We start from the raw sequence: 17,972 nt of genomic DNA, 5'->3' as shown, positions 1-17,972 counted from the left end.
GTGAGCCTTTTAATCTTTCATTGATTGGAGAGGGGGGAACAGATAGATCCAGTTTGGAGCGAGGTGTGGCAAGACTTTGAGCTGTGAAGCTGTATTCTCGGTACTCTTACAGGAGGAATAAAGAATTAGACTGAAAATTCAGCACATGCAGTGTACTTACAGGTACATACACTGGAGTATACTGGCAGTGTACTAAGACACAAAGAGAAGTAGTGGAAATTGTCTCCAGGGAATATCAGTGTAGAAACTATAACAGTAGGAAAATACTTTGCATTCCCATCTCTGACAGTTGTGATTCCGTCTCAAACTTAGTGCTGAAAGGACTCTTAAGAGTGTCTCCTGTTATGCCAATAGAGGGTTATCTGCATCCTGAAGCAGGTGAGGTGGGTAGTTTGTATGTTCATCATTAGTCCTCCAGGAACGTGTAGGCAACCAGAGTTAATCATCTTCTGAAGAGAAAATCTGAGCAGAAAAGAGAGACCTGGAACTGGCCAAGATTCCCAGTGCTGAGAGAAACACAAGTTCCTGTTATAGCAAAACCAACCACGTTTTGATTTGCTGCTTGACACTGAGCATGAAACCTGGATTTCTTTCTTTCAGAAGAGTGCCCTGTGACAGACATTGCTGTGTGGCTGGTGAACCTTTGCCAAGCCTGAAAACCTGAGCCTTAGACATAAACCCAAACCTTGCTTTGGTTAGTTTAGCACATGGGTATGCTTTACCCATGCTTGCAAGTTAGATGCAGCCAGTGACACAGCAGAGTTGCATTACTAAAGGTTCGGAAAACAGAAAGGTGAGAAGCAAGAGTAACAGCCTGCTGCAGTTCTAAAACAGTCCCAGTGAAGCAAGTTGGAGCATGCCCCTGTGCTCCATCTCCTTGCTGTGGAAAAGTGCTGAGCACAATGTTCTGTAGTTCTTCCTATTACCCTTGGTTATGGAGGGAAGCTCTACAGGAGGAAGGCTTGCTGATGAAATCACAGCCACTGACTGAAAATGTTCAAGGCTTCCCTTCCCTTCTTGGGACATGAGTCTGAGGCTACACAAAGTCTTCCTGTTTTCCCCAGGAGGCAGCTAAAACTTACTCTTAGAAAAGACTACCAAGTCTTGATGGTGAAAATAAACAGCAAACACACTTTCAGTGTGTTTTATTTGGGGCACCGGTCTAGGACAGATCAGTGCCACAATGACACAAACAATTCTGTGGTTCTTCAGGATGCTCATTTGAACTGGAGCCTGTGCCCTGGCCAGAGGTACAGCAGCTCCCTGTGAATGTGCGTGTGTGCATGTAAAAATCCTACATCAAGGACCTTAAGATCATCCAGCTCCAACCCCTGCCACAGGCAGGGACCCCTTCCACTGGAGCAGCTTGCTCCAAGCCCCTGTGTCCAACCTGGCCTTGAGCACTGCCAGGGATGGGGCAGCCACAGCTTCTCTGGGCACCCTGTGCCAGCGCCTCAGCACCCTCACAGGGAAGAGCTTCTGCCTAAGAGCTCAGCTCAGTCTCCGCTCTGGCAGGTTCAAGCCATTCCCCTTGGCCTGTCCCTGCAGGCCCTACACTTGAGGACTGGGAGTAAGTTTGGTTTTCCCTAGCATCAGAAATCCCTTCCTATGTCCTTTGAAATATATTTGCCTTCAAATGAACAGGACCATGTGTGTTTATGTAGATCCCCTGTTGCTCAGGGACTTTCTGCTCTGTTCCTAAAGATTCTTTCTTTATTAACTTCTAGGATGCTTCAAAGTCCTACAAGAAAGCTGGAGAAGTTGCAACAGTTGAATTACATGTGGAAGAAGGTATACAAGTAGAAACAAATCCTTTACCTAAGAAAGTTTCCCCATTGCACTCTGAAATGACAGATTATATAAAGTCATCTCCTCCGACTCTTATCAGTAGCCATAATTCTGACTTAAAGGATAGAACACAGATTAACGGAGCAGCAACTGTAACAGAGAAATTGGCTCAACTTATTGCAACCTGTCCTCCTTCAAAGTCTTCCAAAACAAAGCAGAAGAAGCCTGGAAGTGGAACTGCATCTGGTTTGGTTAAAGACTCCGGGAAGAAGCTACCAGGAACTCTGACTGCAAGTGGGTTAGTTAGTAAAGATTTGGTAAAGAAATTGCCAGGATCTGGGATTGCTGTTGGGTTGGTTAACAAGGACTCAGGGAAGAAGCCATTAGGAATTGGGAGTGCAGCCATACTGGTTAACAAAGACTCTGGGAAGAAGCCACAGGGGCTTGGCCCACTGATTGGATTGGTTAACAAGGACTCTGGGAAGAGGCCACCAGGGATCAGCACTCCGACTGGGTTAGGTAACAAGGACTCTGGAAAGAAGCAGCCAGTGACCAGCTCTGCAGTTGGATTAATCAGCAAAGATGTTGGGAGGAAACTTCAGGCTCTCGGCACTCCAAGTGGATCGACTAACAAGGAGTCTGTCAAGAAGCCATTAGGGATTGGCACTCCAGCAGGACTGATGAACAAGGACGCTGGGAAGAAGTTGCTGGGAATAACTAGTCCTACAGGATTGGTTAACAAGGATTCTGGGAGAAAGGTGCCAGGGACTGGCACTATGACCGTTCCAACCAACAAAGACTCTGGAAGGAAGACACCGGGAATTGGCAGCCCAGTGGGACCAGTTAACAAGGATTCTGGGAGGAAGATGCCAGGAATTAGCAGTCCAGTGGGATTGGTTAGCAAGGACTCTGGAAAGAAGCCAGCAGGAATTGGCAGTCCGGTTGGTTTGGTTAACAAGGACCCTGGAACTCTGAAAGCAGACTCTCTCCTGCCTGCCACGGAGCCCTTTAAGCTTCCTTGCAATTCAAACCTCAGTAGCCTTGAAAGCCATGAGAATACAGACGTACTGAAGGAAAATACTACTAGCAAAACATATGAGAAGCACGTTATGAGACAGAATAAGGAAAGCATCTTGGACAAATTCTCTATCCGGAAGGAAATTGCAGATGTAGGCAAAGAGATGTTCAGTGAAGGAATCTGCATTCCACAGGATGCTTACTCAACCAGTGAAAAAGGGATTTATGAAACTTCTAAGCATGAGAAACAGCCTCCTGTCTATTGCACTTCACCAGACTTCAGAACAGGAGGTGCTTCAGACGTATCGACAGCAAAGTCCCCCTTTAGTGCAGTAGGAGAGGGCAATCTCCCATCGCCTTCACCCACAGTGTCTGTTACCACCTTAAACAGGAGCCTCTCAACAGCATCCTCCCAGTTAGCATCGAACTCATTGCACTTAAGTTCCACAGCAGATCTCTTAGAAGGGATTTCGGATCAGATTGGCAAAACTCAGTTCTCCTCTGACAGTGCACTTCTGAACATAAACAGAACATTGAACCACACGCTCAGCACCGATTTTAAAGGTGCTGAGAAAGACTTAAATGATTCAAAAGCTACTTACATGGAAACGTCAAGAACTAGCCCTCCTACAGGGAAAAAGCCCATTTTGGCAGCTGAAACGAGCATTCATGCTACGGTCACCCCTTCGGTAGTTAGTTTCACAAGCTTGTTTAGTAGCAAGCAGTTCCTAAAGATCGGTGCGATAGCGGCCTCGGAGAAATCCTGCCAAGGAGCAAAGCCTCTGAGCACTGCTCAGCAATCAAAGCCTTTAAAGAAAAGGAAAGGAAGGAAACCACGGTGGACTAAGGTGGTGTCAAGAAGCACGTGTCGACCTCCAAAGGGTCTGGAACTAGAAAGGTCAGAGCTTTTCAAGAACATTTCCTACAGCGCACTGTCAAGCAGTAATTTGGAGCAGGCCAAGTTCTTGAAGAACATAGGGACGTCTTCGTTTGTGGAGCATGACTTCGTCAAGCATCAGCTGCCAAAACTGAATGAAGCTAATGGGCAGTCTCTTGCACTCTTAGCTGAGACTGACAAGCAAACTCCAAAGTTCTACAGCACTCACAAACCCTCTAGTTTGTGTATGGCAGATGATTTCTTACCTGACATGTATAAACCCAAACGAGGAAGACCTAAAGCCAAGGAGATGCCAGAGCTCGAAGGTCCCCCCAAAAGAACTCTGAAGATCCCAGCATCAAAAGTCTTCTCAGTCCAGTCAAAAGAGGAGCAGGAACCTCCAATCTTGCAACCTGAAGTGGAAATTCCCTCCTTAAAACAGAGCTTACCAGGCCAACCTTTTCCTAAAAAGAGAGGGAGGCCCAAAAGACAGATCAGGTCCTCGATTAAAATGAAGCCACCGATTCTGTCTGTGGCCCCTTTTGTTGGCACAGAGAGCTCAAGCAAGATGGGTTCTGAAGGTGACCAACACCGAGCTGGGGACTTCTTTGAGAGAAAGGACCAGCTCCGAGGGCCAGAAGAAGTCCAAAAGCCCGCTCTTTGTAGCATGAGCGATCTGGAAGCGGACTCGGACCGCAAAGTCGCCAAGAGAAATAACGGGCAGTTGATGAAAAGCATCATTCGGAAGATAAATAAGATGAAGACTCTGAAGCGGAAGAAGCTCCTGAATCAGATTCTGTCGAGTACAGTGGAACCAAATAACAAAGGGAAAGTGCAATCTAAACTCCACAACACCGTGTCCACTCTGGCTGCCACGTTTGGGTCCAAATTAGGCCAGCAAATAAACGTCAGCAAGAAAGGAACGATTTACATAGGAAAAAGGAGAGGAAGGAAGCCTAAAGCTGTCCTCAATGGTATTTTAACGAGCAGCTCGGCCAGTTTGACAGTCCTGGAGAAGTCTGCTCAACAAGCTCCTGGTACATCCCTGGGGCAAGTGCTTCCCCACTTGCTGCCTTCAGCAGGTACCAGCTCCGAGATCCTTCCATCGCCAGTTTGCTCCCAGTCTTCTGCAGTGAGCGGGGGCCAGAGCCCCGTGAGCAGCGACGCCGGGTTCATCGAGCCCAGCTCGGTGCCGTACTTACACATCCACTCCAGGCAGGGGGGCGTCGTGCAGACCCTCGCCATGAAGAAGGCTGCCAAGGGCAGGAGGAGGCTGTCCCCACCTACGCTGCTGCCCAACTCTCCTTCCCACCTGAGCGAGCTGACCTCGCTGAAGGAGGCCACCCCGTCCCCTGTGAGCGAGTCCCACAGCGACGAGACGATCCCCAGCGACAGCGGGATCGGGACAGACAACAACAGCACCTCCGACCGAGCAGAGAAGTTCTGCGGGCAGAAGAAGAAGAGGCACTCGTTCGAGCACGTGTCCCTCATCCCCCCCGAAACCTCCACTGTGTTGGGTAACCTCAAGGAGAAGCACAAGCACAAGTGCAAGCGCCGCGGCCACGACTACCTTAGCTACGACAAAATGAAGAGGCAGAAGCGAAAACGGAAAAAGAAGTACCCTCAGCTCCGAGGGAGGCAGGACCCGGATTTCCTCGCCGAGCTGGAGGAGCTGATAAGCCGGCTGAGTGAAATCAGAATCACCCACCGAAGCCACCACTTCATACCCCGAGATTTGCTGCCTACCATTTTTAGGATAAACTTCAATAGCTTCTATACCCATCCTACTTTTCCTTTAGATCCTTTGCACTACATTAGAAAACCTGATTTAAAGAAGAAGAGAGGCAGGCCTCCCAAAATGCGGGAGGCCATGGCAGAAATGCCCTTCATGCATAGCCTGAGCTTTCCTCTCTCCAGTACCGGGTTCTACCCCTCTTACGGCATGCCTTACTCTCCTTCTCCCCTTGCAGCTGCTCCCATAGGCTTAGGTTATTATGGAAGGTACCCTCCAACTCTTTATCCTCCTCCACCCTCTCCTTCTTTTACTACCCCCTTGCCACCCCCTTCGTACATGCATACAGGCCATTTGCTTCTCAATCCCACCAAATACCACAAGAAGAAGCATAAACTGCTGCGCCAGGAGGCTTTCCTCACCACGAGCAGGACTCCGCTCTTGTCCATGAGCACGTACCCCAGCGTTCCGCCGGAGATGGCTTACGGCTGGATGCTCGAGCACAAGCACAGGCATCGCCACAAACACAGAGAGCATCGTTCCTCCGAGCAGCCGCAGGTTTCCATGGACACGATAACGGCCAATAGCTCTTCTCGAACAGTTCTGGAGTCCCTGAAGCGCTACAGGTTTGGGAAGGAGGCTGTTGGGGAGAGGTACAAACACAAAGAGAAACACAGATGCCACATGTCCTGTCCACACCTCTCACCTTCCAAGGGTTTGCTAAGCAGAGACGAGCAGTGGGTCAGGAGAGAGCCTTCGGAGCCCAACTCCTTAGCGCTGGGCCGGCAGACCCCGCTGCAGATAGACTGTGCAGAAACCCCCCCCGGCCTGTCCCTGGGGGGGTTCACCCCCAGCTCGGAGCCCGGCAGCAGCGACGAGCACACCAACCTTTTCACAAGTGCAATAGGGAGCTGCAGGGGCCCCGGCTCCGCCAGCACCAATGGACGTAAAAAGGTGCCCGAGAGCCCCGGCCTGTTCGGCGCGCAGGAGCCCCCCCTCTCCCGGCCCCTCCGGAAGGAGCCGCTGCCTTCCATGGAGAAGGCCCTCCAGCCGCTCACAGGTAAGGACTCCAAGTGGGCTTTCCTGGGCCTTGCTGCTTTGTGTTGGACCAAACGTGCCAGAGCGGGAGGGCAGGGCCAGCCCTGCCTGGGTAGGAATCCTGCGGTGTTGGATCCCAGCCCTGCTCTCGCTCGGGAGGTCTCTGTCCTGTTAAACCCTGCTCTGTGCAGCGTTCGGTACAGGCTGACAGTGCCTCCTCCAGAGCTGCTTGGGGATTGTGGAAGTACCTCTTCCCAGCAGGTTCCTCTTGCTTTGGTCCAGCAGTATGTGGAGTTGTGCTGAGGGTGTTTTCTCCTGGAAAGGTTTTTCCTTTTTCCTTCCAATTTTAAACCTTCTGCTTGGTTTGAAATTTCTCGTGATTTTTGAGCCTTTGAGAGCTGTGTTTCTGGTTGGGGTGATGTTTGGTTGAGTTGGTTTAGACCAGCTGTCGGTGCTCATTGTGAAGAACAGATCCAGTTCAAAACCCGTTTCCTTTTGGAATTCAGTCTCAGTTAGTTTGCACTGTGCAGCTTTTGATCCCTGACCTTAGGCCTCCAGCAGTACCTCAGAACAGTTGCTAGATGCTGCTGGGAATGCCTAAGACCAAACCTTGTCATGACTGCTCTCTTCATAGCCTCAGACAAAGCTGAAGCACAACTGACTGAGCAGTGATGCTGTTGAAGGCAGAGACCACCGTGGAACTGCGAGCTTTGCCGTGTGCATACCAGTCAGGAAAAACCAGATCTCACATGAAATTTAGGACATGGAGAAAGGGGTTCATTTGAAGTAGCAATATGGGGGGATTGGTTTCTTTTTTCCCATAAAAAGCTAATGCTCTGATGAGATCCATGGCTTTTCCTCATGGCATGTTTGCTGTCCTACCTGTGCCATTAGCCTACAAACAGTTCCTTCTTGATGGTCCATTTCTGTCCTTCTCCACCTCTGTGCATCATAGCAAGCAAACGTTCCTAAAGCTAAACCAGAGGGATCTTACTTTGAATATTCAGCATCTGCAGCATGTTGTATTGGCACTGCCAGACTGAAACGAGCCTTTCTGTGCTTTTCTCCTCCCCGATCTGTTTTTCAGGCGCTTTGCCAACGCAGGACAAACCTTCCCACAAGCAGTCAGAGAGCACAAACTGCAGCCCTTCCCGAAAGAGATCCACATCTGAGAGCACATCTTCTACAGGCAAGTCATGGCTGGGGGCCTTATCTTCAAGACCACTGCTATAGGGAGACCTGTGCTACTACAGACAGCTGAGACAGCATTGCTGGGACAGCTTTAAGAGCAGCAATGTGTTCGTGGACAGAGGGAGGTTTTCTACTCGCATTTTAGGACTCAAGTACAGCAAATTGGGTTGTAAAATAGGGAGACTTGAGCTGGTGCTTCCAGAAGGAGCAGCATAACTATGGCAGGATGGAGTCTGGCTCCTCACTTAGTCTTCATGAAGCTCAGTGCTTTAATGCTAGCAAGACCTGTGACACTCCAGTTAATCAGCGGGTTAGATGAATAGGTTAATTCCTCCATGGGGAAGAGCTTGACTTCTTGGGCTGTTCTGAAGGCAGACAGCTTTCTACTCTTGGGTAGGTACCTGTTAGGATCAGGGTGGGCTCTGCTGTTATGTTCTCTTGGTAGCACGTGGGAATCCTGCTGAAGTGATGGAGGATGACAGGCAGCTCATCCCAGTCGTGAATGACCCTAGGGCAAGGTAGTCCTCGTGTTTGGAGCTTTCTTTCGCAAAGAGGCCCTGTTAGCACAATTCAGACATTCTTAGACACCAATCTGTAGTGAAAGTCCTAAGACTTGGTACTTCCGGAACTAGTTATGATTTCCAGATAGGATGAATGTCCCAAACCTGCTATTTCCTCCTCCCTTTAAACAGATAGTTGTAACAGATGCTTTAATCAGCGTCTGCTAAAGAAAGTCATCACAGTGAAGGAGTATCTTCTCTTTTCCTGTCTGTCCTGTTAATGTACTTCTGCTCATTTTAGAGGGGCAGCTGCGGGCAGAGTACATCTGTGGATAGGAAGGTGTTAAAAGCGCAGGCAGATTTTGTGCAGGAGAGCAGAGGAATGGAAGGAATCACAAGTTTATCAACTTCAAAGTCATTGAACTGATGAGGCGGCTGCAAAGATGAGTCTTTGTTAGGATTTCCATGGATCTGGAATGCATGTGGGGTTTCAGTGTGTTTGTCAGAGAGCTGCTGTGTTCCTGAGGGCTGCGAGTGTGCCTCACCAGGGCTGCAGCTGGTTCAGGGATCACAGCCTTCAGTTGTCACAGCCTTTTGGATCAGATTCCAAACAAGCACTAGTTTAAGGGCATCCATTAGACTTGGTACCCAAATGTGTTGGAGAGTTTGGTTATCGGTGGATGGGGCAGCTCTTTATAGAGCTCACTGTGCTGTTAAACGGATGGTGTTTCTGTGAGGAACCCTCAAGCTCCATCCTCACGTGTATTTAAGGCCAGAAGAAAACCAAGGGTAAATTCTCTTTCTTATTTCATCTCAAATTGAAAGCTGGACGTGTAAATCCTCCCTCTTCTCCCAGAGCTGCTCAGGCTCCTGGGTCTTCCCAGTGCTTACAGCACTGACCTGACAAATAAGTATGTTTCTGCGTTCCTTTTCCAAGCCGTAGGAAGAACGTTGTTCACAGGAGGATTTTAGGATTTACAACTCCCTCATTGAAGCTGTACGCTCTCTGAAGTTGTTTGTGCTTCCTCTTGTCAGCCAATGCATCATCTCCCTCCTGTCAAACCCTTTTATAGAAACATTCTGTTGCCTTCCCCTTACCTTTGCAGTAGCACATGCTCTTCAGTCTGCAGCCTCAGACCCACTGCTTGAAGTAGATCTAATGTAAATAACTGGCCCCAAGGAGCAGTAACATTCTGTTGTAAATGTTAATGTGCAATTGTGAGCTGTTTAGGAGAAGGCAGCATCCGTTTTATTCCAGAAAAACCAGGGCTGCTTCTGATTAAATGCCACTGGGAAGAACCAGCTTCGGGAAGCTCTTGGTTTGGAACAGACGCCCTTTTTGATACAGCATAATCTATATGGTGGACCCAGAAACCTTCTTTTTCTGCAGCTCTAAGAAATGGGGACTGTGTGAATAAAGAGAAGATAATTGTGTTAAAGCTGATGTAAAATGTAGGTTTTCCATTTCTGCATCACTGGGTCCCTCCCCTGTTGGAACTTGTGTTCCAGAAATTGCTGTCTTCTCATTCAGTGCTCTGAGCAATGAGAGGCTATAAAAGCCTGTCAGCCTACCCAGCTATTCTGTTTTCATTCCAAGCTCATCTGGTTATATCTCAGGTCTCTCAGTGTGTGTGTATTTGTGTTTCAGTGATGGGAGTACCTGCCCGGGGAGGAAGGCTGGCAAGTACTGAGGATCCAGTGGATACCTTGCTGCAGCGCATGGCGCAGCACGAAGGCCAGGCTACTTTGGACAAAACCTTAGAAGCAGTCATGGCAAATGTGTCTGTTCCCCCATCAGCGAGTCCCGCTCGAAACCACACCAGGGAGAGAGGGCTGGGGAAACAGGACAGCCTTGGAGCTCCAGCAATTCCCAGCAGCTCCTGCAGCGATAGCATCTCGCTTCTGTCGGACAGGCTACCCAACAGCTACTCCCCACGGCACCTCAAGAGGAGCGTGGTTGAAGCCATGCAGCGACAAGCCAGGAAAATGTGCAATTATAACAAGATCTTGGCAACAAAAAAAAATCTGGACCACGTCAATAAGATCCTGAAAGCCAAAAAGCTGCAGAGGCAGGCACGGACAGGGAATAACTTTGTGAAGCGCAGGCCAGGGAGGCCTCGGAAGTACCCGCTCCAGGCTGTCGTCTCAATGCAGGCTTTCCAGGCAGCTCGACTGGTGAGCCAGGAGCTGGAGAAGAGAGAAGAAAGCAGCAGCCCCTTACACCTGGGACCTGATACCATCACAGATGTGATTGAAGCTGTGGTGCAGAGTGTGAACCTGAATGCAGATCACCGGAAAGGCTGGAAGAGGAAGAGGTGGCTTGCAGAGGAACAGGCCAGGAAACGCCAAAAGCCTCTGCCAGAAGACGAGCGGGAGAGCAATAAGAGGTAATTCCCTTACAGTCTTGTGCCATCAGTATGGTCACTGTTGATTTTATATCAGCTCAGGCCATGAAAGAATCCTACTGGAATGAGCTCTGCTTGTTACATTTGCTTTTCAGTGTAGAGGAAACTCACATGTCAGTGCTAAGTATCCTTTAGGGTCTCTTCCTAAGTTACTGAACACCCTGTGATGGGATGGAATCTTAGGTAATCTAAACCTCTTGGTTTTGTGCTTGTGTCTCAAGTGAAGCAAGCTTTATGGTTGCCTTGGTGAAGAATACTTTAGTGAGTTGGTAACAAAGGAATAAAAGAGATTGTTCCTTTGTCCTGTTGGAATAAGGCATGGAAAGACTTACATGCACCGTGGGAATCTTAGAGTGGTACAGAACATAAGGTGAAATCAGTTGATATACAGCAAGTATAAAGAGTAAAACCAAGCAGCAAGGAGGAGTTAAGGTGTGCACCTCTGCAATCAGTGGCTAGTAAAGGATCACACCTCCTGGTCTAGTTTTCACATGCTTGTCCCCAGAACCATCAATACAAACAGACCAAACTCTTCCATAAGTCTTCCTTTGTGTGTTTTCAGAATAGTGCTGAAAAATAACCCCATACTTGTGTTTCAGGAATGAATACTGTAATGTAGGCATTTAGCTTCACAGACTGTGTCTGGAACCTTCTACATTACTCAGCTGAGACGCCAAGGGATAAATGTTATGAGTACAAACAGCATTCTTCATGTAATTATTAGTAACACTACTATAAAAAGATCCTACATTTCTTATGATTGTGCTTAACCACTGCTTGATCGTGATCATTGAATTGCCTTTTTGTCACTAGCAGTGACATCTGCTAACTCAGAAACACGGGCATTGCCTTTTCTGATGACCAGGTTCTAGAGAGGAATAATGAGCTCTGGTGGGAGAATCTTCAGCCTTTCCTTTCCCTTCCAGTTTCTCTGAGCCAGCAGCCGAGCCTCCCAGTCCACAGGATGCCCTTGGGAAACCGCCTGGACCTGAAAACACTGAGCAGCCTTTGCCAGCTCTAGCCCAGCGGGAGAAAAAAGCCCCTCGACCCCCAAAGAAGAAGTACCAGAAGGCAGGGCTCTACTCTGATGTGTACAAAACCACAGAGTAAGTAACACCACTGACAAGCTGCTGCTATCCCAGTGGAAACTGTCTCCTTTCACCTAGAGCCAGACAGAGCTGCCACTACTGAGTAGCTGAAATAAAACCATCAACTTAATTCAAGGCTGTGAAAAATTACATGCATGATAATTCTCAGAGTCTGAGCCAGTGAAGATTTAAAATGTAACCCCAGTCAGAAAGCAGCCTCGAGCAATGTGAAAGTGGTTCAGATGAAGAAGGTAAGAGAGCTTCAATCAACAGTCTTAATGCTGATGGCAGCAAAAGTTCTGGGGGAGCTTGAGGTGTTCAGGTCCTGAGGACAATGGCTGTGTAAAAGGAGCCGTTAGGTTTCTCTTTGTATTGACTGAATGATGACAACTGATTATCTTTTGGGTGAGAGAATTTCTGATGCACTTTGTGTTGCACTCCCCTTGAAGCTTCAAGAGGTCTGATTTGGTCTTTCCCTTTGCCTGCTGCTTCCTATGCTGAGTTCTTTCCTTACACTGGTCCTGATGTCTGTGATGAGCTGCTTAAGAACCCTGAGGAATCTTTGCCCTACCAGGGAAGCAGATCCTCCCTACAGAGTCTGAACTGCTCTGCAGGCGTGTTTGAACACTGGTACTAAAACAAGGTGTGGAGATGGCAAGGACAGAGCTATGGCCATCTCGATTCAGGTGTCTTGTCTTACAGCGGGCTGCAGCTTGAAGGGCTGATCCCAGCATCCTTTCATGGTAGCACTGCGTCACTTCCTCACTAGGTTAGTTCAGCAAACTAAATCAGCAGAACAAGAGTCACTTGGTTGTAATTCCATTTTCTACTGATTTAGCTTGCTGTCCCAGCTCTCCTGCACAGTCAGACATTTGCCAGTGCAAGAGGAGAGCAGAAGTTAATGTTGTTAGCCCAGAATTTATATCACTTCCTGCTGTAGGAGTCTGAAAACGGGATCTTGGTTGAGAGCAAAAACGCAACTCTAATCGTAGGGCACCCTCTAGTGATGGTACAGTTAAGTGTTAATCCCTGTATCCAGCAAATCCACTCTGTATTCTCAGGAGAGGTCTTTTGCTTTTCAGCTGCAGGAATCACTATATCTGCTTATAGAGGGAAACATCTTCAAGAGCATGGTATGGAAATGAGCCAGGGTACTTGTCCTTGATCCCGGGAGCCTGCAAGGACTTGGGTTTAGCCCTGGGAATTCCTGTTCCTGCACCATCTGCAGCGAGGTGTGTCTGGCTGGCAAGTGTTCCAGCTTAGTTAAAACCTGACAGGAGCAGCAGTAGGAAAGGAAACCTGCTGTCATGGGCACAGCCCCACGTGTGGCACTCACACAGCCTGGGCAGTGGTACCCAGCAGGAATCCCGTTTGCCAGAGCAGTCTGTGGTGCCGAGGCAGGCCGAGGTTAAAGGGGGAAGTCACTCTGCAGGTCAGGATCGGGTTTGGTGATGGTAACCAGGGTAACACAGTCCATCATGGCCAAGGAGGTCCAGGCTGGAGCCAGGAAGCCAGAGCATGACTGGCACCACCAGATCCACAGCTCCTGTGGCTGTGGCTGAGTGGGAAGTGGGTGCACCCACACCACATAGGCCAGGCAGGGACTGAGTGTAAATGGGTCTGTGGGCTCCATGAGCAGAGATGAGGGTGGAATCCTCCTGTGGAGCTGGTCAGGATCAGGTTAGTCCCACTTAGGCTCTGAATTTAAGCTTCTCCAAGGCTAGCAGCAAAGTGCAAGGAGAGGTCTCATAAAGATAGTAGCTGAACACAAAAGCAGAACCTTTATTGCCTGCTGAGAAACCCCAGCCTAAAATAGCTGCTCGCCTTCCCAGTGGGAACATGTGGACCTGCTAATACAGACCTTTTACTGCTAGTGTGGAGAGGCCTTTTTTAATTCATGAGGTGCTTTTTGCAGTGCTGGTGTTTCTAGAGCTGCGTCTGGTTCATGCTCCATGCAGTTTATTCCTTTCCTTTTAATGAAGAACTGGGCTTTATTTTGGCATCTCAGCCTTTGCCTCTGAAGTCCCTGAAGTGGTGATGGCCTTTGTTCAGCGCACTGATTTGTCATAGGGGTTTTTACATGCCTCTGACAACACTGCTGTGTTTAGGAGGGGACCAGTGTAGGTGCTTTCCCCAGTGTTCTTTGTGGCTGGCTCTAACACGGGTGTGTCTGCAGAGCCTGAAGGAATTCATGTGCTATTTGTGGGTTTAGATAATTGCCTTCTGCATTTCCTTTCCACTCAGCTTTCCTCCTTGCAGCTTATTTACCAGCATCTATTTTTCCATTGCCTTCCCTTACAGCCAATATGTGGGTGTTAAAAGGTGCACATTTGGCTTGAATTAAGTCACCTTTCCACTGAATGTTTTTCCTTTCTTTCTGTGCCTTTGGTTTAAGGATTTGCCTCTTGGAAATGGAGGTTCACACATTGCCTTTGCAAAATACCTTCCCATTCCCTCTTCATAATCATGGTTTGGGTTAAAGAGACTTTAAAGCTCCTCTCTTGCCTGGTGTTCTAATGTTTGTGCCATAATTCAACCGGGAAAGATGGGGGTTGCAAATGACTGTTCCTCATCCTGATGGGGTTTTGTCACTGTTATCCACAGTCCCAAGAGCCGCCTCATCCAACTGAAGAAAGAAAAGCTGGAGTACACTCCTGGAGAGCATGAGCACGGGTTGTTTCCAGCCCCTATTCACGTCGGTGGGTACTTCATGTGTGTTTGCATCATTGGGAACAACTACCCCACTTAGGTGACATGGGAGTACTCTGCAGCACAGTCTCCCTTTTTCCTTCCTTCTTGCAGCCCCTTGCCAGGTTACTCATGGCTTTCAGCACAGGAGCTTTGCCAAAGGTCACACTCATCCGCCTGTGTCCTGCAGTGCAAAAGCTTGACTCAGAAGGCTGTTTTATTCCCTTGCTGCATGAACTGTGTTCTCAGGTTTTGTTTACCATTAGAAAGAACCAGTTTCAAACCTGGTTTAACTCCAGAATACTTTTGCTTAAACGCAGTACAAGAAATAGTTTCCGTTTCAAACTCATCTTACAGTAGAATAGCCAGACACTACTATAACCATTTGTTAAATCTCAAAAACCAAGCAGGCAATATTGGGGATTTAATAGGCTTCGAGCCCTTGGGTAGAACAGAAATGAGGTTTAGGGCTTCTCTTTCTGCCATAACCTATGGCACAGCAGGAGCTCAGAGTTCCAGGTTGAAACTCACAAATCTGCTCCACCAGACTGGGCTAGTTTGGGAAATCCCATATTATTCAGGGGGAATACTTGTCCCATCCAGTACCAGTGTGTCACTGGTTTGTCTTCTTGAACTGCACTCTCTTGCTTCTTGCACAGCGGGGACTTTCAGAGGGAGGTGGTGGCAGGGAGGAGTTGGACAGCTCTGGCTGAAGCAGTAACTGCAAGTGCAGGCATGAAGGTGTTAATTTAAATCCTCAAACCCATGACCTTTCTCAGTTCCTCTTGAAATTGGGTCATAGAAGTGGTGTGTGACCAAACCATCTGTCAGGATGCTCCTGTTCTCTCTTCCCAAGGCCCTGACCCCGCGGTTGATTGTGTAGCACACACAAACAAGCTCCTGCTCTGACGTGAAAGCTGCTTCAGTTACTCCATATCAGGTAGCTGCAGAGTGGTTTAACTGCAGAGCTCCCAGGTTAAGCTCTCTGCCAGATGACTGCACTAGTGCCCACTTGACAGGGCTGGAGGGACATTCCATGCATCCAGGCACGGTGCCAGGGCACCTGAAAGAGCCTTTTGTTTTGCTGCTGAGGTCATAGAAGTGAAAGCAAATTCCCAGCAGATTTAGCTCTTTCCTGGAACCTGCAATGGATGAATACAGCATTGAAAATGGAGAGTAATTGAGGGGTAAATTGGAAGGAAAACATTACAGTTGTTATTTTCCAGTGGTGAGGGCATGTGTGTGGATGTACATGAGACCCCTTCCAGCTGGAGGGGTGGGAAAGGCACTTGTGGACGTTCAGAAAAGCTGGGAAGGTCAGACATGGGGCTGACACCTCCCCGTTAGTCCCTCCTCACTTCAGTTCTGGGACACAGTACTCACAGAATCCCAGCCTGGTTTGGGTTGAAGGGACCTTAAAGCTCCTCCAGCTCCAACCCCTGCCAGGGCAGGGACCCCTTCCACTGGAGCAGCTTGCTCCAAGCCCCTGTGTCCAACCTGGCCTTGAGCACTGCCAGGGATGGGGCAGCCACAGCTTCTCTGGGCACCCTGTGCCAGCGCCTCAGCACCCTCACAGGGAAGAGCTTCTGCCTAAGAGCTCAGCTCAGTCTCCCCTCGGGCAGGTTCAAGCCATTCCCTTGTCTTGTCCCTTGTCCAAAAGCAGAATGACGAGAGAACGTTTTAAGCTTGGCCAGAACTAACCCAGTGCCTGTGCCAGGCCTCAGGTCCCATATTAACAAAGTGTAATGGGTCAGTTTCCCTCTTTTGGGGAAGGCTTCAGGGTGACAGTAAATTTTGGACAGTCTAGGTCTGCACTGAGAGTAGTAACTCCTTTCTGAAAGGAGTGTCAGCTGCTGCTGAAAACATAGACCAGCTTGAAGTCTTTCCAGAACATTTAGGGATGTGTTTGCCAAGTCTGAGTTTGTTCTTAAGTCTCTCTTTGTGAAGGTCATAGGAACAGGCTTGGATCCTGTTTGCTTTCTCTGAGTACAAGGTTGTGATTTACCAGCTTGCATGAATGGTGCAGGCAGATTTGGTCTCTGTGCCACATCACTGCGTTCATGTGGATGCAGGAAGTGTCAGCTCTGAGATTCCTGCCCAGAAGCCACCGTGAGGCACAAAGTTGAATCCAGGTTGTCAGTTATTTGCTCTTGTCCCCTGTGTAGCTCAGGTTCAGTGACCCCAGCAGGTTCCTGCCTCTGCTCTTGGGAGTTGAACTGTGACTGCTGGAGTTTGGTGGCATCTGTAACACCATCATCAATGCAGAGGGCAGCTCCCCCTGCACCGACCTCACCAGGCATCTCCTGTGCTGGCAGGAAAGGTTCAGAGTGACAGGGTAGAATGCAGGAGGGAGCCTTGTGCAGGGCTCTTCCCTGGGCTTGCCAGACAAACAAAATGTTCTGGGAGGATTCTGCTCTTCTGCCTCTTGGCCTTTCCAGCATGGAGAGGCCCTATCAGGAGCTGGCCCTGTGCCTGGGAGCAGCTCGGTTTCCCCTTGGGGACAGGGGAAGCTGAGTGTGTGCCACTGACAAACCTTTTTTGTTTCAGGAAAGTATCTCAGACAGAAGAGGATCGACTTCCAGCTGCCTTACGACATCCTCTGGCAGTGGAAACACAATCAGGTACAAGATAAAAAGTTCCTGGGTTGCCAAGATTGCCATCAAAAGTCTTAGAAAGAAAACAGCATTGACTCCTGCCTGAAACTGCTTCTATACCCCGTGTGTTGGTGAATGCTCCCGAGGCTGCCACTCTCGGAGGAAGAAAAGGATTTGCATATGTATTTAATAGGAATAATTTCCATTATTCCCTCTCTTGCAAAATAGCAATCCCAGGGGTTTCTGCTGCAAAAAGTCGTTCCTTTTGGAGCAGACTCTTATTTTGGTGTGTGGCTGCTCGCTGCAGTGATCTTGTTTTAGACACGCCTCGGGAGAATTCAGATGTGCTGCCAGCAGCACGGAGAAATCTCAGCCCTTATTTTTCTTGGATCAATCCCAGCAGAGTGGAATTTATTTTTCACTTGCAAGCTGAGATTTTCATGCTGAGGAAAGAAGAGAAACTCTTTCACAGCCTCATTCTTTGGAAAGAGCTTTAAATATGGGCAAGCCTAAAAATAGGACTGTTTTGTTTTCTCCCTGAGAAGTTTCCACCAAGTGATTGAAGACAGGATTTGAGGCTGGAGAGTAAATCTGTCCCCAGCTTTACAGCACGAGAGCATTCGGTGACATGTAACTTAAGCTTGTAAATGAGCAAGACAAATCCCCAGGTGATTGTGGCTCCAGCTACTCTTTTTAATGCCACTAAAATTGAATCTTCAGGTTGACATTTCAGCTTCTTGCCATGTACTGAAGATGACTTCCATCTGCCTATCTTATCTATTCAATATTACATAAATAATAACACGTGTGATCAATTTCCTTGACATTTTCTGTATCTACCTAGATTTTGGGAACCCCTTCCAGAGCAGTTTTGTTTGTACAGTGCTTGTGCAGGTTACATGGTTTGCTCAGGTTAGTCTGTCCTCATGATCCATACTGCTCTGTTCAGAGTACAGGAAGAATAAACTCTATGTTAGGCAGAATGCTCAGCTAAATCCTTTAGCCTCAGTTCTGTTACCCAGGTACTTCTTTTAACCTATTTGCTAATGTAGTC

At 48.5% G+C, this 17,972-nt stretch overlaps 1 protein-coding gene across 5 annotated transcripts in view; it reads left to right on the top strand.

Moving 5' to 3' along the window:
* ASH1L (ASH1 like histone lysine methyltransferase) overlaps positions 1-17,972 on the top strand; it is a 36,962-nt gene that overhangs the window by 6,810 nt on the left and 12,180 nt on the right. For 2 of the 5 annotated variants that reach the window (XM_061375158.1, XM_061375159.1), the window contains 7 exons: positions 601-694; positions 1,728-6,474; positions 7,540-7,641; positions 9,792-10,530; positions 11,475-11,654; positions 14,241-14,335; positions 16,872-16,945. In XM_061375158.1, the coding sequence (XP_061231142.1) occupies positions 1,848-6,474; positions 7,540-7,641; positions 9,792-10,530; positions 11,475-11,654; positions 14,241-14,335; positions 16,872-16,945 (5,817 nt within the window). In that variant the 5' untranslated portion in view covers positions 601-694; positions 1,728-1,847. The other 3 variants (XM_061375157.1, XM_061375155.1, XM_061375160.1) reach the window with 2 other exon arrangements.

The sequence above is a fragment of the Neopsephotus bourkii genome, unplaced genomic scaffold (assembly GCF_033783945.1).
Source record: "Neopsephotus bourkii isolate Nb327-2 ecotype Australia unplaced genomic scaffold, CSIRO-AGI_Nbou_v1 NB_1660, whole genome shotgun sequence".
Taxonomy (NCBI): Eukaryota; Metazoa; Chordata; class Aves; order Psittaciformes; family Psittacidae; genus Neopsephotus; species Neopsephotus bourkii.
This window is presented reverse-complemented; position numbering and strand designations above follow the sequence as displayed.